Below are 21,051 nucleotides of genomic sequence, written 5' to 3' on the forward strand. Positions count from 1 at the left end.
CACTTGTTTGTGTCTTCCTTAATTTTTTTGTTCAGGGTTGTGTAGTTTTCTGCATACAGGTCTTTTACCACCTTGGTTAGGTTTATTCCTAGGTACTTTATTTTTTTTGTTGTTGCTATATCAAATGGGATATTTTTCCTGATTTATGTTTCTGATATTTCATTGTTGGTGTGCTAAAATGCCTTTGATTTTTGGATATTGACTTTGCATCCTGCTGTTTTGCCAAATTCATTTATTAGGTCAAGTAGTTTTTTGGTGTAGTCTATAGGATTTTCTATTTACACTACCATGTCATCTGCAAATAATGATAGTTTTGCTTCCTTCTTTGATATTTGGATGCTGTTTATTTCTTTTTCTTGCCGGATCACTGTGGCTAGGACTTCCAATACTACATTGAATAGAAATGGTGAAAGTGGACAACCTCATCTTGATCCTGATCTTAGTGGGAAAGTTTTTAGTTTTTTCCCATTGAGTATGATGTTGGCTGTAGGTCTCCCATATATGGCCTTCATCATGTTGAGGAATGCTCCCTATACTCCCACTTTGCTGATTGTTTTTTATCATAAATGGATGCTGCACCTTATCAAATGCTTTTTCCTCACCTATTGATAGGATCATGTGATTTTTGTCTTTGCTTTTGTTTATGTGATTTATTACATTTATTGATTTGCGAATATTGTACCATCCTTGCATCCCTGGGATGAATTCCATTTGATCATGGTGTATGATTTTTTTAGTGTATTGCTGGATGTGGTTTGCCAATATTTTGTTGAGGATTTTAGCATATATGTTCATCAGTGATATTGGTCTGAAATTTTCTTTCTTTGTTATGTCTTTGTCTGGTTTTGGGATTAGGATGATGTTGGCCTCATAAAAAGAGTTTGGGAGTCTTCCCTCTTCTTGGATTTTTTAGAATAGTGTGTGAAGGATAGGGATTAACTCTTCCTTAAATTTTTTGTAAACTTCTTCTGTGAAATTGTCTGGTCCAGGGCTTTTGTTTGTTGGGAGTTTTTTTTATTACTGCTTCAATTTCATCAGCTGTTATTGGTCTCTTCAGGCTTTCTGCTTTTTCTCATTCAGTTTTGGAAGATTATATTTTTCTAGAAATTTGTCCATTTCTCCTAGGTTTTCAAATTTCTTGGCATATACTTCTTTGCAGTAATTTCTTACAATCCTTTGTATTTCTGTGGTATCAGATGTAATCTTTCTTAGGTGATTCTTTCCATGGATTCAGGTAGTTTTCTCACACACATGTGCTTATTAATACTCAGCTACAGACTCAAAGTGAACTTCCTGCAGATTTCTGGAGGGCTTTTTCTTTGTAACTCTGTCTTCACTAAAATTCTGCCTTATGAATTCTAATTGTCTTGGCCTATTCAAAGCTCACACTCTCTTTTCAATTCATAAATACCACCACGTTCTGCTTAGGTTCCCTTTCCTCTGCTGAGCTTCCTCTGCATGAACATCAGGCTCACTTATCTGTTTTTTTGCTCCTGAGTATCACTGTTTGATGCAGACACTGGCCTGCAGTATCCACACCATTAAGGATGAAATGAGACATTCACATAGACTACTGAGTCTGGTGGAGGAAAAGGGACAGCATGGCTTTCTCTCAAGGGGAGAAAAGGCTGCAGCCTCCGCCATGACAGGACTTTATTGGGTTTCTCTGCTCATTCCATGATGGTCCTCATTTACTATGCACAGGTTCACTTTAGGTGGTTACCTTTTACAGAAAACAAAGGAGCCAAATGCTGCTAATCACACCACAGAAGAGGGATATTTGCAAATGAAAAGGCAAAAGTGGGTAAACTGGTTACACTCATCCTTGGAAGGTTTCGCATGGATTTTAGGAAGTTACTTTGCAATAAATGTCCTCAGTTCAGGGTGAGGGAGTTTTAGCAAAAAGCAAGACTCATAGTGGCTTAGGGACACTGTAGGCCTGATTCCCCACAGGAGAACCTATCTGTGGACATGGGTCCTGTGCATCTCTGAGTGGGAGCTGGGCCCACACCATGCAGAATGGCCTCATACAACTGTTCAGGTATGCTCTCTGTCCAGTATCTGAAAACAAACTTGTTTTTGTTTTTTGTTATTTAAAATGCAAGGTGAGTCCAGTCCCTATTAATTTCATTATGGTCAGCATTTAAACTCTTAAATACCATGCTGTATACTCTCTATTCTCCTGAATTTATATTCTCACATCTTACACTGGGTCTACACAGTTAGATCCATTTAGATGTAAAGGGTTTGATATGGTCAACACAGGGCTTGTAAATTTCAGAACCATCTTCTCCAGTGCTATGGGCCATGGACTTTTATTTTCAAATAATCTTTGGATTTTTTTGCATTATTTCAGGATATTAAATTACAAATGAAATTAAAAATTATATTTTTTCAGCTCCCTGGGGATAAAAAGACATGTGATGTTAATGTGAAACATAAGGTCTCATTTTCGTAGTGTTAGAGGTAGTTGTGCACAAATAAAATCAGATTTAAATATTTTCCTGAGACAAACAAATAGGTATTGCAAACAAAATAATTAAAGTGGTTTCTAACAGGTAAGCAAATCCATCTGCTATTATATGTATTTTTCTGGTTGAATATGTGTATGAGGAGTAAGGTGCAAAATGAATCCCCAATAGCCTTGTAGAATTTTAACAGAATAAAAAACAATGGCTTTTTGTTACAGAGATCGTTACTTAGGTAGGAGTTTTAGATACCATAATTTTTGAGGTTCTCATTATTTTGGTATGCAGTTTTGAGGAACTCCTTTCTCCTTTCCTCTCTTTTGCTCTTTTTCTCCCCTCTACCCTCTATTCCTCCTTCACTCCTTCCTCCTTCCCTCATGAGCACTTACCAGACCTTGAGCTTGGACTTGGAAAAGGGAAGAATGTGAGAAACACATTCCCTGCACTTAAGAGCTGGTTCTGTTTCTATCTCTTGTGTAGGTGGAATGACAGGTTTCCTTCTGATTATGTGTAGAGAGCACTGAGAATTCACTGTGCTCTCAGATCTGAGTCAGAAATGTAGGTTTATAATAAAGGACCAGAAGATTTTGGATCTGAGTAAATGGAGTTTCCTTATGCAGCTCTTTTCCAGGTGAATTTCATGCTTTTCTGCTGGGGGCATGGGATTGCATGAGGGGCCCTTTCACTGCTTGTGACTGAGAGTGCTGTTACCTGTGGGACTCCTACTCAAACTCAGCCCTGAGTTGTTAAACTATGAAGACTCTAGATTTGCCTTGCCCTACAAATGTCAGGCAAAGCTATTTTTAGCTCATCCCTATAGGTATTGTAGCTCCTTTAATATCCAGGCCCAGCCCTGCAGTAGTATGTATTTCAGGTTCAATTTAGAGCATATTTCAGGAATATCACATCTGAGAAAACAAGTGTAAAGTTAGTAATCACTCACCCACTTTTGGGAATTGATTTGACCTGCCTTAGATGTTCTGAGTTCATTAGAATGAAAGGAAATTGCATGGACAGAGGTAGAGTGGATGGTCATGGCTTGTGAGAATGCAGAACTTGCAAGGTTGGTGTAAGCAGGAAGGCAAAGGGGGAATGGAGGAAAAAGAGGGAGAAGGAGGAAGAGTGAGAGAAAAAAGGAGATAGTGGAAACAGGCATGGAGAAAGTAAAAGTAAAAGAAAGAAGAAAAAGAAAATAGTCAAAACAATCTTGAGAAAGAAGGACAAAGATAGAAGCATCAGTTCCCTGATTTCAAATTATATTTCAAAGCTATAATAATTAAAACATAATGCTTTTGGCCTAAAACCAGAAACATAGACCAGTGGAACAGAATAGAGAGCCCCATAACAAACCCATAGTCTATTAATTTATGACAAAGGACCCAAGAATATAAAATATACAGGGAGGGTTTAACAATGGTATAGGAAACAGAGAAGCCAAAGAACTTATTTGTACAACCCATGGACCTGAACTAAAGAAGTGGGTGGATGCTGGAGAGGGGATAAAGAGGAGAAAAAATGGGGAAAATCGTAATAGCATAATCAATAAAATATACTTAAAAACCATAATGAGATATCATCTCATACCTATTAAGATGGCTATTATCAAAAAGACAAGAAATAAAGTATTAGGGTGTGGAGAAAATGGAAACCTTGTTCACTCTTGGTCAGGCTGTAAATAGGTGCAACATAATGGAAAGCAGAATGGAAGTTCCTCAAAAAAATGAAAAATAGAGCTGCCACATGACCTAGCATCTTGTGGGCATTTACCCCAAGGCAATGAAAACATTAATTTAAAAAGATATGTGTACACCCATGCTCATTAAAGCATTATTCATAATAGGCAAGATATGGAAACAACCTAAGTGCCCATCAGTAGAGGAATGGATAAAGAAATTTTTCAGTCATAGGGAAGAATGAAATATTGTCATTTGTGACAGCATGGATGGAACTCAAAGGCATTAAGCTGAGTGAAATAAGTTAGACAAAGAAAGACAAATACCATATATCTCTCTTAAGTGTGAAATCTAAAACAAAAATAAAAACAACATAAAATGAAACTCATAGATACAGAGAATAGATTCAGATTGGTGGTTCCAGGAGTATAAGAGGCAGGGGTTGAGTTGGGGGGTGATGGGAGGGTGGAGAAATGAGTGAACTTTTTTTCAGTTTAAACATATTTAATAAAAATTAGAAAATAAAAAGAATTCATAAATTTAAAAAAAAACAGAGAAGAGAGCTGAGGAGAAAAGTAGTTAGGTCTCCACACAACCCACTCGAGCCTATCCATCATCCATAAATAACCAGCCAGCTAGAGGAGATTTAGTGACCTTCTCTAGTAAATTCTGGAAACATCTTTGGGTCCTCTGGCTCATTGGAAGGCAGATCTCCACTTTGTGCTCATGGTCAAATGAAAGAATAAAATCAAATAAAATGTAATGAAATACAAAATCAGTGAAATACAATAAAGGAACCACTAAAAATGCAAAGCACTACAAACTTTCTTTGGGCTTCTCTGGACAAGATAGTAGATTCTCCTGATAAACCAGTAGGTGTGGGGAGGATTTCCCAGCACTGCACAGAGAGCCTGAGGGTACATCTGGCCTGCCTGTGACCATAGCCAGGTGCAGATCTTTAGGGAACAAGGTCAGCTGCTTATTGCTGGCTGATCTGACAGCCCCGTCATGGAAATGGGCTGTGATAAGGAGGTGTGATGGGAGGAGAGCTCTGTCACCTGTACCCTGGGAAGCCCAGGGTAAAAGGAACAGGCAGGGTGCTAGCTTTGTTGTAAACAGAAAATATTTGTATAATTTATAAAAATAAAATAGTCCATGTAAGTTTTCAATCAGAGTCCATTTTACTTAATGGTAAGATAGTTGAATACTGGTTTGATACCTTGGCAGGGAGTCCAGTGTATCTTGGGATCTCTCAGAGATGAGGAGCAGGAAAGAGCTAAATGTAGATTGGGTGGTCTGATGTATGCTCCCCAAAAGGGGTTTGGAAGAGGCTGCAGGAGCAATGGAGTGAGAAGAGGGTCAGGAAAAGGGCTATTCTGGCTTGCCTGGAGGCCAAGCTAAGGCAGGTCTTTTGATGGCTTTCAGTAATTGTAGAAAAAGTTTTAGGTTTCGAGTTGTAAGGATAAAGAATACTAGCTGCAAGGCTGTGTGCTAGACATGTTGAATCTCATTCAATCAAAGTCAAAACCCTGGTAAGAACTATTATTCTATTCATAGATGACACTCAAAGGAATTAAGTGCCTTGTTACACAACCAGAAGAGAGGAGAAGCCAGGATTGGAACTCAAACCCATCTGATTCCAGATCATCCTCTTTTCACTTCCTTATGTAATAGACCAGTGCTTCGAAAATGTTAACAGATAGTTACTAGACTTATTGTAGTAATCACTTTGTAAGGTATATACATGTCGAATCAGTGTGTTATATACCTGGAACTAATATATTTTATGTCAACTATAATTAAAATAAATTTTAACAAATGTTAACATGCCTATGAATCACTCAGAGATCTTGTCATCAGGTAGCTGCTGACTAGATTCATCTGGGGGTAGGGGCTGATATTCTGCATTTCCAACAAGTTTGCACATGATGCTGATGTTGGTTCATGGACCATACTTTTAAGAGTGGTGGAATCTTCTCTGGCTATTTTCTACAGGCAAAATAGGAAGACTTCATACACACTCTGTGAGCTTTTAGGGGATGACTAATGAGGCAGATCATGTGCCTGGTCAGAAACACCACTCAGAAGGTGCTCTCCCACTGTCATCCTTTGTCTCGGATGTGTAACCAGTACTAAGCTTTGGCAGCTTCCTCCCACTCTCTCTTCCTCACCTGGATGTCCTTAGTTTGACTTGCCTTAAGCACTCCATAGGGATCTGAACACAGCAGACAGTCTAAAAAACCTTTCGAGAATTAGTGGGAGTAATTCTTTCATCACAACTCAATCGAGTCCTCTTTGTACTTTTCAGCTTCTCTGAAGCCAGCTTTGTCTATGAAGTTTATTTACTATCATTAACTTTAGATTACTGACACCATGCTTTTTAGGGGGGAAATAATAAACTTTATTATTTCTTTAGAGTTGGAATAATGCTGATAACACATAGGTGTTTGATAGACCTAGGTGTTTCTAAGGAATAAAAGGAAATGACTTACAGCCCTATATAAGTTTAGAGTTCTATATAAATGTTTAAAAATATTTTCCCCTCATATCAGAAGGTTCAGAAATTTTACTGATTTTTTTAAAAATTTAATTTATATCAATTTTTCCCATCATAATTTATTCCCTCTATACCCTCTTCCACCTTCACCCATCTCCCTTCCTTTAAAGAACATACAAATACTTATTTGTGCATAAGTTTTATATCTGTTTTGTCAAAATATATACTTAGAAAAAGGAGAATCTTTCCATTTTAATTGCTATTTTGAAGATTTTTTCTCATTATAAAAATTTATCTACTTTGTTACTCAAATAGACTTGGATCAAGACTTCTGCAGTGACTCTTCCCATGTTTTCAATTTTACAATATTCTTAGAAGCTTAAAAGGTGCAGAACATGTTATAACAAACACCTACATATTCACCATTCAATTGTTAACACTTTGAGATCTCAATTTTTAAAATATGGACTATTTCAGATATAATTGAAGTCTGTTCTATGTCTACTCACCAGTCACATTAAATTCTTTATCAGTCAGCTTGTTTTTTTACTATAAGCTACAGAAAAATCTGAGTCCAATTTCCTTAAATGGTCTGAAGATTTATTAGAAACGGCTCAGAGACAGGTCACGAGGTTACAGGGCAGAATGATTCAGAGGCTGAATAGTATTCTCAGGACCCTGTTCTGTCTGAGGTGTGCTGGGCATGCTCTCAGGTGGAATCTCCCCATGATTCAAACCTCCTCAGGCAAAAAAGGCCTAGGTTTTCTTGGTCTTCTTCTTAGGATTAAGCAAACTTTCTCAGAACCCCCTCACACATCAAAACCATAAATGAAGTCATATATCCTTCTCTAAAACTGCCTAAATTAGTAGGGCCACTTACTTTGGCTCAGACCAAGCAATGTATCTCTGCTTTGGGGTATTGGAGTCACCTCTCATCCCTTGAATGCCATGTGGTACAGGGAAGGGCACCATTTCACACTAGGGTTATTCCAGTGTAGAAGAGGAGGGCAAAGACTGTCAGGTAGGAAGCAAATTTGCTTGTTACTCTCTTTATTTCCCCACTGGCACTAACTGCCTGAAATTGTTGTGTGTTCCTTACGTTTAAATTTGTATTATGCTATTACATAAATCTGAACTATAAATGTAGCTTATTAGGTGTATAATTCTGTAACTTGCTCTTCCTTTTCTTTGTTTCTCTTCTGTTTTCCTTACTTCTTTGATCTATGTTTTTAAGGCAATGTAATATTATAGGTTTGTTCAGTAATTTTTATAGTTGCTTAGTAGTTTATCATACAAATACCATTGCTTCTTTTTTTTCCATTGCTTCTTCAATTATGTTTTTGTTGTTGTTACATCAGAGACCTGAGTGTAGGTGAGGAAGAAGCAGCTGAGTTTGACGAACACTGAAACTCCTGTGTCTCCAAATTAATCCTGTTGATGTTGTCATCATTTAAAATTTTTTTTCACATAGTTAGCAACAAATAGGACTTTAAGGATCATTTCTAACTTCCATATCAGTTTTTCATCACCTTTTTTGAGTCAAAGTCTTTCTTGAAGATCTAATACAGCTGATCTTCACATTCTCAGATTCTCAACAGGAAAATGTGTACTTGGAGACTTTATACTTTTTGGAATGGTGGGTTCCCTGAAGCCAGCCGGAGGCCTTGGATGAAGACACAGGTTGCCTCTGAGTAGAGGCAGTCAGGTCTTATTCTGTTCTTGCTGTGCTCTCTAAGAAAGACAGTTTTGCTTTTAATCACTGAATTAAGTACATGACTTCAGGGAGGATGTGAGGATTGGCTTTCCTTTAGAATTTATCTGACTTTTCTTTAGTCTCAACTCTTTGTAAGTGAAGTAGAGGTCTGTAGAGTTTCCTGATAATGTATTTGACTAAAAATGAAGATTGTCTAAGCTTCAATGTGCATTCTTAGTACAAATTTAGAGGCGGTGAGTATTTTTATTATTCAGTGCATGAAACACATCTTACATTTTATTGTTTTCATAGGAAATCTCTCTTTAAGTATGTTACACAGTACAAAAGAATCTTTTTCCCCCCGATGACTGGCAAGAAGGATGCAAGGTTAATTGGAAGCTCTATCCTGTTCTCTACTTGTTTTAGTTGTTATAATATTTTTGCTATCAGTCTGTAGGTACTCCATCCACTGAAAAAAGAGCTAGATTCAGCAGTATTTTGCTATCATTCTATTCCAATTCCACCAATCAGTATATACTGTAGATCCTATATTTTTCTTTATAAGGATGGTCCATTTGAAACCATAATAATCTAAGTCTCCATCATCTCTCAGAGATGATCTCTTAAGTGAACAGTATTGATGAGAGATTTACGGGTGGAACCTATTAGATTGTAGGAAGGTAAGCTAACAAAGAAGTTCAGGATGGACAGCAAAAAGAGGTGGAACCTGAAGAATATTTACAGTTTTGTACCCACAATAGTGAGATGATTCAAGAATATAATTGGAATCTGATCAAATGGACAAGGTTACACATTCTTTTCTTGGGCCCCTCAGAAAGGGTCCTCCTGCTGATATTAATGATAATAAACTTAGGAGAAGACACTTAAATGAAGCAAATATAAATTTTAGCATAATAACTGAGGTTTAACTAGTCTCACAGCCAAGACATATATGGGGTTTGGGAGATAGGTGTATATTCCAGAAAAGGGGAAGATTACATGCTAAAGAATAAAAATTCTATATATAAGATTCTGTAGTAGTATTTTTATGGAAGAATAATTAGCCTGAGTGATACTCTCAAAAGGAAAAGACCTAAAAAGTTGGATATTATATTTTTAAACAGATCACTGAGCAGTCAAGAATAATGTGCTCAGAGGCCAATTAGAGTGAGAATGAAAACTCTAGGAAATATGTGAGCTTCGAATTTAGTTTTTTGCCTTGAATCTATTGGCCAAACTGTGGAGATGTTAAGCTTTTATTCTTCTGGCTATGTGGGGCATAGAACACATGAGATCATAGAACACATGAGATTTGATTGGTAAGAACCAATGAAATGTGGAGGCTAATGAAAATTTACCCATAAAGTTAGAAACTTAGAACTCATTGTAAGGGTTAACTAGAAATGAACTCACCATGCAGAGGGAATAACAAGGAAAATTTTCTATCTTGACTTTGGAGCTGCATGGAGGGAAGAAATTTTCTTGAAATTTGGCAACTCTCATGCATGCAGGATTGTGGGCCACGTCACACCTGTGCTGCCTATCGAAGCTCAAAGGAATACAGAGTATTAAATTGTATGGTTACAGATTGTCAGTGCTCATAATATTTTCTGAAGTAATGCAGATTCCAGTTAGACTTCACAGAACATATAAGAAAATTCTAAGAAAAATAATATTGTATATGTAAGGAAAAAAAGAGAGAAAAGAAGGAGGAGGGAAGGGAGAAGGGGAGGGAGAAAGAAAGGAGGAAGGAAGGAAGGATGGAAGGAAATAAAAGAGCCATCATGAGTGAGAGCCAGAAAAAGAAAAGGACAATTTAAAGAAATTTGAAGTGACTTTATTTACTAGAATTAAATGGCATAGAATATTAAATAAATAGGCTTAAATACATTTAAAACATAAAAAGATGCTTGAAAATATGATCAAGGAACAAAATACATTTTATTAAGAAAGAAACAGCTTCAGGAAATTAAAAACCTAATAATTGAAGTTAAAAATAAGCATCAAAGTGGACACACATATAGAGAGAATTAATTACCTGAAAAAACATGAAGAGGTTATTTAGAATGCAGCCCAAAGAAACAAACAGATGGAAAATATGAAAGAAAGGTCAATACATGGAAGAATGATAATATCTGACATACTTTGACTGGAGTTCTAGAAGGAAATAGAAGATAATGGGGGAAGAAACCATATTAAATGATAATATTGTTTTGAATTCTCTAGAGTTATTAAAAGAAAACAAATGGAAGATGTGGAAAGCCCAAGGGTCAGGAGCAGAATAAAAATCTAAAAATTCACACCTAGACACCTCATAGTGTGACACTGCAGAACACCAAAGACAAAACAATCTAAGGACTATCCAGAGAGAAAACACAGGTCATCTTCAAAGGAGTGGCAGCTAGACTGATCCCTAATACCTTGTGGTAGTGGGCTGAATAATGACCACCAAAGATATCCAGGGCCTAATCCTTGGATACTGTGTGTTACCTTATATAGCTGGAGATATTTTGCAGAATTGATTAAGTTGATGATCTTGAGGTGGGGAAATTATCTTGGATTATCCTGGTGGGCCTTTAGGCCTAAATGTAACCCTAAATGTCCTTATAGAAGGGAGGCAAAGGGAGATCTATGTATGGAAGAGAATGTCATGTGGGCACAGAGGAAGAGATTAGAATAATGTGGCTGCAACCCAAGAAATGCCGGCAGTCACTGTAAGTGAAGCTCTAAGAGGCAAGGAACAGATTCTCCCCTGGAACCTCTGGAAGGAGTGCCTCACTTTTTGTGATAATTTTTTATTGCAGTTGTAGGAAACTAATACATTGAACAAAAAATGGAAGCCAGAGGACCACATCATATTGTTTTCAGTGTGCTAAGAGAAAATAGCAGTCAACTTAGGATTTTATTTTTCAAGAATGAAATTAAAATAAAGATATTTTCTTTATTTTAAATAAAGAATAAATAAAATAGCAAATAAAAACTAAGTTTGTCTTCAACAAACCCACATGAAAGGAAATTATAAATGAAGTATTTCAGGAGAAATAAATGATCACAGATATAAGGTTTGATGTCCAGAAAAGAATGTCTAACAATTATGTTGATACATACTGGTTCAATAGACAAATATCAACTGTTCAAAGTAATGAAATTATCTATATTATGAGGCCATAAAGAAAGATAGAATTAAAATAATGGACATTGTTATCACATTAGTTGGGAAGATGGTGATTAGAGATAAACACTGAAGAAGAAGAGTAAAAATAGTGATTAACTCAACACTTTGTTAAGGTCTGCCCAATAAAAGTCTAGCCATTGTTATCATAATAAGAACAGTTTGTGTGCACTGATGTAACCTGGAAGCCAAGGACAGTGGACTAGAATGGATATGCATGAACAATGATGACTTCACTGTACTAATTAGGGTGGGGGGGCTATAGATGCCATTGTGTGAGTGTGTGTACTGTGTGGCCATCACTTTCAAAATGACTTGAGTCAGTAGAGCAACCAATCTGCACCCAATTTTGCATTAAGCTTGAACACTTCTCTGCAGAAACTATCTGGATGATCAGAAGGCTGTTGGGGATGATGCAACCAGTGCAGCACAAATAAAAGTGTGGCACAAACACTTCAAAGATGGTTAAGAATCTGTTGAAGGTGATCCATGTTCTGGAAGGCCTGCAACAAGCAGAACACCTGAGAATGTTGAATGTGTACAAGTTGCAGTCAACAAAGATCAGTGACTGACAGTCACTAGAAGCTGGTCTGGGGATTCCAGAAACTACTGTGCCTGAGATTTTGATGCAAGATTTTGGCATAAAATCTATCATGGCAAAATTTTCTCTGTGGCTTCTGCTACCAGAGCAGAAGGAACATTATGCTACAGTTGCCAATGGCTTGATTCAAACTGCTACATGAACTAGTGCCAATCACATAGGAAAATTTGGACAACATGATGGAATTTTTAGAAAAAAGTGATTTAGGACAAAGGAGGAAAAGTAAGCAAATCCCTATAAAATAAAGAAATTTAATTAGTAATAAGAATGATTCTACAAAGAAAATGCCAGGTTAGATGAGTTTATGGGCTAGTTCTACAAAACATTCTAGAAATTGGAGAAGATATTGGTAGCATGTGACATACTTATCATCCAGAATTTTTAAAAGTCGATCAAATAAATATGCCAGAGACCCTACTTGATAGGAATTGGACAAAAATACAAAAACAGGAAAGGAAGCACAAATGATTCAAAATGTATGAAAGATACTTAACCCTTTTAAGAATTATGGAAGTGGAAATTAAAATCCAATTATGTGCCCATTTATACTCACCAGATTGGCATATATTAGGACATTGTACACTGTCGCATGAAGGCAAGGATACAGAGCAGCTGGAACTCTCTTTACTGTATGTGATTATAAATTGGTACAATCACTTTGGAAATTTTGTATTATCTAGGAAATTTGAACATGTTCATACTCTCCTGTCAAGGAATTCTGTTCTAGGTAGGTACCCTAGAGAAGTTCTTCTACAAGTGCACCAAGATGCATATACCAGGAATACATACATTGAAGCTTTGTTCATGATAGCAATCAAACAAAAACATTCAAATGGTAATCCATGATAGAGTAAATAAATGGTGGCAGAGTCACACAATGCAATTGTATGTAGCTGTGAAAATGACTACACTAGAGTGGCACCCATCCCCATGAATAAATAGCAGAAAATGAAAGTTAGACTAGTGGGTTTTAAATGTTGGTGAGTGCTGGAATTATCTGGAGGGCTAATGGAGAGCTGGATCTCTGCAGTTTTATCATGTCCCAGGTGACCCTGATGTACAACAGAGCCACTGAGTTAAAACAACTACAGGAGGCCTGCATGCAGACTGGTCAGCTCACACAAAGCTAAGCAAAATGTACAAGTTGCACAATATTTGGGTTACATATGTAGTTATAACATGACAAAGGCAGGCTCTTTGTGAGCAGGAAGGTTCAGTGTTTAGGGAGGAGGCATCTGACCAAGATGCAATTTATATTTTATTTCTTAGCTTGATGGAAGGCACACTGAAATTGTTTTATTACCCATATCTTAATGTATGTAATATTTGCAAGTTAAATATGTTTGACAATATAAACTTAAAAAGTAATAAAATAAGCAAGATTATTTTGAGCCTATGCACTCCAGTGAGTGGCCGGGTATGACTGTTACTGTTGTCTCCAGTGCTGCCTTGCTGACTTCAGGGGAGGTCACACAGTATGTTCTGTCTTGCTTCTTCTGCTCATCAACAACAGTATCTGGGAGGAATGTTCAACGAGAAGGGCAAGTTCATTTTTCAAGTGAGTTGTATAAATTGGTGGCTTGGAGTGTCCCATGTGTCCTTAGGAACCCAGACACTGGGCCCCCTCAGGGTGGCCCAGAGGCAGATTTGGTATGTAGCACAGAGGCACTGCCCGGCAGGAGTGAGCAGATCCCTGCCTGTACCCCTACGGTAGTAAAGAGACCCAGTGAGACCAATAGGATTGGAAAGGGCCTGGCATGGAGCTGCTGAAACTGACTGGTGATGTGGGTTTGGAATTCTCCAAAGATAAGGGCACATCTCTAGGAAAAGAGGTGACCCTTTTCATTGCCTCAAAGGAATCTAGGGAGTTGCTTCTTTGGTTTCTTAGATTCTGATTGTAGCTATCTCTGTACTGTATACTAAGAATAGGCCCAGAATTACTAGCAGGCAGGCAGAGTATGTGTTTGACCCAGAGTGAGTGGATGAGAACTGGGCCATGGGAGACAGGAAGATCTCCAGAGATCCAGCAGATCCTCACTGCAAGGAAATAGTTGGGGAGAGCTATGCCAGGGTCTCCATAATCCTGGGTGGGAAGAGTGATAAAGGAACAGTCTGGAGATTAGGCAGCATAGGGTAGGGGCCGAGTCCTCTTATTTATGTCATAACTGCCACCGGCTCTCTCATCCCAGGAGCTGCTGCAGGTTGTCAGGGAAAGTGATAGTTACACTTAACTAGAAAGGTACTGTGTGTCTGTAAGTCAGACTCCCTGGAGACTTCCAGGGTCCTTTTGGGGTGCAATGGGGAATACTCAGTGACACTGATTTTCCCTCTAGGAAGCTGAGGATGCAGGAAAGATTTAATAAGAGAACTTCAAAAATAAGTGAGAAAAGCAAATGTGTGCAACATATCCATTTCCTCTCCAAGGTATCTGGGCTCTGATTAACCCCTTATGCATAAGTCAAATTATGTTCTTCATGACCTCATGTTTTTTTCTACATAAAAATCCCTCCCCAAATCTACTTTCCTTTTCCAAGTAAAATTAGCTACTCTTCTCTTTGCTCTTTTTATAGTCATCCTTACTATTAGATCAGAATGGGTTTTTTTCTCACCTCACTAGCCTAAGCTCGGCCTCTGCGAGCAGGGCAGCCCAGAGCAGAGCACCCAGGCCCAGGCTCAACTCCATTATCTGCTCTTGTTTTTTACCCAGCTGGTTTCTGGGCCCATCTCACCTTGTGGCTCTGAGATGTGAACACTTTGTTATTTCCCTGCTTTTGATTGTCAGTTGGTTCCCACCCAACAAGATCATCTTCCCTTCAACAGACTTTTTTCAGAAATATATAGGTCAGTGGTTTATACTCAATTCAATATGTAATAGCACTTTAATTCTTTTGAGATTACTGCATTTCAGCATATTTGAGAACTATTGATTATTCTAAAAGGATGCACCTCTTAATTTCTTACCTTCTCCCAGATCCAGCACATGGTTTCAACTGGCCAGTCTTTGCACTCATGTCAGATTCCTAAGGCAGTTCCTAAAATACACTGTTTACCATTTTACTGTTAAACATCTTGTTCTTCAAGTGACTTTGAAACAGATGATCACTAATATCTAACCTCATTAGCTCTAATTATAATACATCATTGTCTCAAAGCTAGAACGTATCATCTGCAAGAGGAAGACTGAAGAGCTATTTTAAAACATGGTTATTCACAGTTAAAATCTTGACTTGCAGCCAACCACCAATTAGGGCACTTTTTAGAGACAGTGAAACAGAGCAATCTGACTCCCACTGCTGAAACCTCATGCCAGTTTCCCTGACTGTAGTTTCTGTGCTGCTCTCAGCCATGGAACACTTTTTTTGCCTATGGAATTGTCTTCTGTGCAGCAGCCAGAGGTTTACAAAAATGTAAATCTTATTGTTTAGGCTTGTATGTGCCTAAAACTTTTCAAGGGCTCCTCATCGTCCTTAGTGTGGGCATTTTAGCCAGCTTTACTGATCCCCCATCCACATCTGTCCCAGGACACAGCTTGAGGGCTGCCTTTGCCCACCCCTCCTTTCTGCCAGCAGCCCTGCCCCTTTCTAAGCCCTGGAAGCCTGTGATGTTTCAGAAATCCTACTGCCTCTCAGGATGCAGCTGCTCCCCCATCTTCAGCAGCACCACCAATTCAGCTCTGCTTTGCTGCACACCCTCTCTGCCCTACATGTAAGCACTTTGCTTAACAAATTCATCCTACAGGTTCAGCTTCAGTGCTAATTCCTCAAAGAATCCTTGTCCTGGAAAAAGCTCCCTGTGGCTGGCTCCCTTTGCTATTTCTATGCTCAAGAGTGCTCATTTTAAATGGGATAATAATAGGATCTACCTTGTGGAATTCCTAGGGCTGTTGTGAGCACCAAATAAGATAATGTGTGTTAAGAGCTTAGTGCACACTCTAACATGGGACACACAATGGATTTTCTTTGTCTCTGTGTTTTCTTATTGCATCACCAGCATATTTCATCCTGTGATGACCTTGAGCTTCACTGCATGGATTAGACCTGACTCATTCACAGCCATATCCCCAGTGCTTAGCACAGAACAAACCACAGAGGAGATGTTGAGTAGATTTCATGCCACAAATGAATGGGTGAATAAATTTTCAAAATTTGTATGCAAGTTTAAAAAAGAATCTAATTACTGAAGACTTAGAGGGAACTCATTGCATTTTTTGTCAGAGGAAATTGTGTCAGAGGAAACCAATTTTCCTTGCTTAAATCAGATTGATAACTCCCAACAGAAAATTTAGCCTTTACTTCCAGCTAATGCCTGCCATGACTTTTGACATCACTGGTTCTTAAGAGCTTGATTCTGTGGAAGCCAATGCATCAGTGGTTTAGCCACAGACATCTTTCTCTGGCTTCAGGGAAAGCATTGAATAATCCTGTTTGCATTTTAGGGTTAGCAAGTATTATTTGTAAACAAGCAACTAATGCAATGTATGACCTGAGACCAACCATTAGTCCCTTTGGCATCAGCTGTTCAGGGGGTCAGCCTCCTAATGGGCCTTGTGCAGAAAAAGTTTGTGAGTCAATGGTAAGCATGGATCTGGTTATCTTTCCAGGAAATCAGTGACCCGGAGATTCTGGATTTGGTCCACAGTGCCCTTGGCAGGATGACCGTGGTCCGACAGATCTTCCCGTCTGCCAAGGACAACCAGAAATGCATGAGGAACAACCACCGCATCTCCTCCCTGCTCTGTGACCCCCAGGAGGGCTACCTCCAGATGCTACAGGTCAGTGTTCACCTCTCAAACTCCCTCCAGGACAGAGTCACACCCATGCTCTTGGTGTGCCCACATTCTTTAATTACTAGAACTCTGTTATTTGATGACCTTGCAACCAGTCCACAGGGTAGTGCCTCTGAGCAGCATTAGACGGCAGTCATAGCTATTGTCCGCAGACAGGTCCTCTTAGCTCATTGTGTGTCTCGTGCAGTTAAAAGTTACATGCTGACGTAAGGAGCTTCCTGTCTCTTAGGCTTCTGTGATGACTTTTTCATTTGGGATGGGTTATCTGGCAGGACTAGGGATGGAGCCTTCCTGTGGGAAGTGATCATTTTGAACCTTCTTTAGGTTCTTCCCTGTAGAAAGACAGTTATATGGATGTGGCTCTTGTGAAACAACTAGGGCAGAGTGTCAAACTCATTTTCACTGGGGGCCACATCAGCCTCATGGTTGCCTTCAAAGGGCCAAATGTAGAGCTCCTTGCCCCTAGTTAAGTAGTAGTTACATTTATACAGTCCTAAAATTACATTTGGCCCTTTGAAGGTAACTGTGAGGCTGGTATGGCCCCTGGTGAAAATGGGTTTGACATCCCTGAACTAGGGATTCAGATGACCAACTCATCTGCTGAATACTGAGGTCAACCAGGATGCTGCTGCATCCCAGCTGAGCAGGGAGGGACAAGAGGGCAGGACCATCACCTGCCTACCCATTCCATTCCTTCTAAGTCAAGAAGAACAGTATTTATGGTCCGCCCTTCTGCCTGTCCCTCAGCGGAGGTGCAGCCTAGGAGCAGGATGTGGAGCTGTGCACCTATCATGAATGGAGGTTTTCTCTTGGGGGTAACAATGTAGCACTGTGGAAAATGTCCATTGGAAGCCTAGTATCTGCTTCTCCATTAAAAATATCATGCACAGAAAACTTTCCTTTGTACTTGGTGGGAGCCAGGTAATATTTCTTCCAATAGGGTTTGCGAAAATTGCCCAGAAGTTTGTGCATGTGACTTGCTTGCCATTAAACATTTAAAACTAGTTACATCTTTTTTCCCAGCCAGGCATGAGGAGTAGAAATCAGGGTTGCGGGACAGAGACAGGCTATTCCTGCCATTTGAGTTTCAGTCCTATTGCAAGGCATTTTGATGGTACCTATCAGGAGATACACATTTTGGGGAGGGGAATTGTTAGATTCTCTGGAGTAGGCTAGGTACTGTGTAATTTGCCAAAGCATAGAATCCATTCTATAATCTTATATTTGGTGGGGGGTGAGGGCTGGGAAGAAACATGCCCAACAGATGGTAAACACTAGAAATGGGTTCTTAAGGAAGTACAGAAGACACTGATTTTTCTCTGGAGTAGTTCCCACTCTCTGTGTTCACTGCTCCAAGGAGCCCTCAGAAGGTCTGAGTCTTTCTAAGTTGATGAAAGATTTGGCCAAGAGAAGACCAAAGGCCTCTTTAGGATCCATGCATGGACTTGAGAGCTCTGGGCATAAGGGCCAAGAAGAGAGGCAGGTGCTTGATGCAAGATTTTGTATTTTTGGATGCTGCTGGTCTGCTCTGCTTTCCTCTGTTCTGGAGTTTTGAAGAAGGGTTGAGGGCTAAGTACATCCCTCTCAGTGTGCCTCTGTATTTATCACCCCTACTCTCCATAAGGGAGGAAGAGCAATGGATGATGTCGCTCAGGCAGTGTGCGCCCACCCCTACATCCCCACCAGGGCAGGAGGGAGAGGGGACTTTGTCAGTCTCTGGAGCCACATTCTCTCTCCTTGAAGGGCTTCACTCTTCTCCAAACACATGCTAGCCTTATCCCTACCATACCTGGCCTGTACCCAGCCATTTGTACAGTTTTTGCTTAGTCATACTGCACTTCTTTTACTTGAGCAAAGGAGGGGCCACTTCCCACTGCACAAACATGCACTACACAATTTGGGGTAAAGAGGGGAAAAGCAGTTCTCCTTGAGGCCTATGATTTCTTGTTTTTCATGGATTAAAAGGTACAGGTGGATTTAGCTACACAGCAGACACACTGGACGTAAAGAATCTAACCTGGAGCATAAGATAGGAAGGGAGACTGATGAGGAATCCAGCTGAGGCCATACTAAAATCACCCACACCCAATAAAAGTATCAACAAAGGCACAACTCAAAGGTGTGTGGCTAGTCATCATCAAGTGTGGTCAATGCAATATCAGCCCTAGAACCCTATCCTCATACCTCTCTCTGTTCCTGCTGAGACTCAGGTACTATGTAGAAGGCAGGATTTAACAGTGACATCACAGAGATCTTTAAGTGGTAGCCTCAGTAGTAGCAGTGGTGGCATAAGTAGTAGTAGCAGCACAGCAGTAGTAGTAGCATTATTAGTAGCAGCAGTAGCAGCAGCATAGTAGTAATTGTAGTAATTGTGGCAGCAGCAGTTGAGGCAGCAGCAGTAGTAGCAGTAGTAGTAATTATAGCAGCAGCAGTGAAACAGGAGTGAGATTGCTTGGGTTCAAGTTTCAACAACTCTAGTACTAATTATTTAATCATTATTATTTATTTGCCATTCTGTATCTCAGTTTCCTTCTCTGTAAACTGTAGATTAGAATATTACCTACCTCTTAGTGTCACAATGAAAACTTAATAAGAGAACATATAGAAAGCATTTTGAGTGAGACTGAGCTATTAATGATATCATTATGGAAGAGCTGGCCAGGTGTGTCACAGGGTTTCCATGGAAAAGCTGAACATAGCCTCATTTTTTTTTCTATGATGTTGTGCACCTATCTTCCTGGATATGGTCTTTAAAAACATCACAGCAGCTGGGAGAGCATTTCTCATCTGTTCAAAGCCCCAAATTATAGACATCATGTACCACTTACTGTCCACATCACTCATGCAGGTACTTAGAGTTGCCTTCTGTGGGAGAGGAGAAGGCATGTCTTTGAGACCCACTGAGTTCTTCATATATAAGACCCTGCTCACCAGAGACCTTCAGTAGGTCAAATGGAATGGATCTGTTAAGAATGTAGGTCTTAACATAAGTTAAAAGGTCTCTAGAAGCCTTTTTATAGATTTATAAATAAAATGCCTTTTTAAAAGAATATCTTTGTTGCATCTGCTTCCTTGTGTGGGACAATGATGAAAGGGAAATGTGGATTTATTTACTTGTCCTGCCCAGTAACCATTTAGGCAGCTTGTAGATTCATCCCATTTATAAGCCAATCTCTTCAAGTTTCCTTAGTAGCTATTACCTTTTCTTTTTTTCTCAATGATGGTGTAGAAGGCAAACTAATTTCTACTAGCCTCTGGCTGTGAGATTTATCGAGGAGATTCTAACATGTTTAGAACAACCAACTGAAGAAAAAAACGTTTATGTTATGGGTTATTAACTTTGTCTTGATGAAATTAATGAAAATCCTTTTGGAAATGGAGCTCTCAAGTCCATCTTCAGTTTCTACTTCTGACAGCTGCTCTTAGGATGATAATTCTGGGTTAGAAGTTTTTATGAGGACCATCAAGAAAAGGACCTTTTATAAGATCATCCATCTCTTGGTTTTGCCGTGGATCTGGCCTCAGAAACTCCATCTTCTTCTATTAGGCCTGTGGTCAAGGCTTTCTGTGCTGTAAAGCCAACCAAGCACTATTATAGCAAATCAATTTGGTTCCTATTTAGTACAGAGGAAGTCCCTTGGAAGAAAATACCTAAATCAGTGTCTTCTAGTGGCTTTAAAAGCATTGAATTTGCCAATGTGCAGTGCTGTTGTATAGTTTTCCGTATCAAGCACTGTCTTATTTGGGTGTTTCCATTCTTGTTTTCTTGACAAGCTAGTTTAGGGCTTGTCTGATTCAGCCAGTAATAAAAGTGATAACCAGTCCCTAACAACCCTGAGACTTTGCTAAGATTCCACGGGCAGCGGTGCTCCAAGGAGAATCTATAACAAACTCGGTCTTCAGAACTGCACTACATGGCAACTTCCAGGCTGTAATTTGAAGTAACAGACATATTGTCATATTGACACCCCATTTATATTCAAATGTGTTTCCAAAGGAGGACAGGCAAATGATATAAGCTGTGTTGTCTGGTAACTGTGGAGCCTGATCCTTGAATTAAGTTGTGGGGCCTGATGTAGTTTATGATAAAATGCTCCCTCAGGTTGGAATTTCTCTTCCTTGCGCATTTAAAATCGAGTGGCTGGATAGATGGATCCTCAT

General features: G+C 39.2%; 1 protein-coding gene across 1 annotated transcript in view; it reads left to right on the forward strand.

Annotated features, from left to right (window-relative positions):
* GRID1 (glutamate ionotropic receptor delta type subunit 1) overlaps positions 1-21,051 on the forward strand; it is a 727,533-nt gene that overhangs the window by 463,492 nt on the left and 242,990 nt on the right. Inside the window, exon 6 of the mRNA XM_045842113.1 lies at positions 16,705-16,875. Within this exon, the coding sequence (XP_045698069.1) occupies positions 16,705-16,875 (171 nt within the window). The remainder of the gene's footprint in view (positions 1-16,704; positions 16,876-21,051) is intronic.

Source organism: Phyllostomus hastatus, unplaced genomic scaffold (assembly GCF_019186645.2).
Source record: "Phyllostomus hastatus isolate PE091 unplaced genomic scaffold, TTU_PhHast_1.1 phas_contig_38, whole genome shotgun sequence".
Classification (NCBI taxonomy): domain Eukaryota; kingdom Metazoa; phylum Chordata; class Mammalia; order Chiroptera; family Phyllostomidae; genus Phyllostomus; species Phyllostomus hastatus.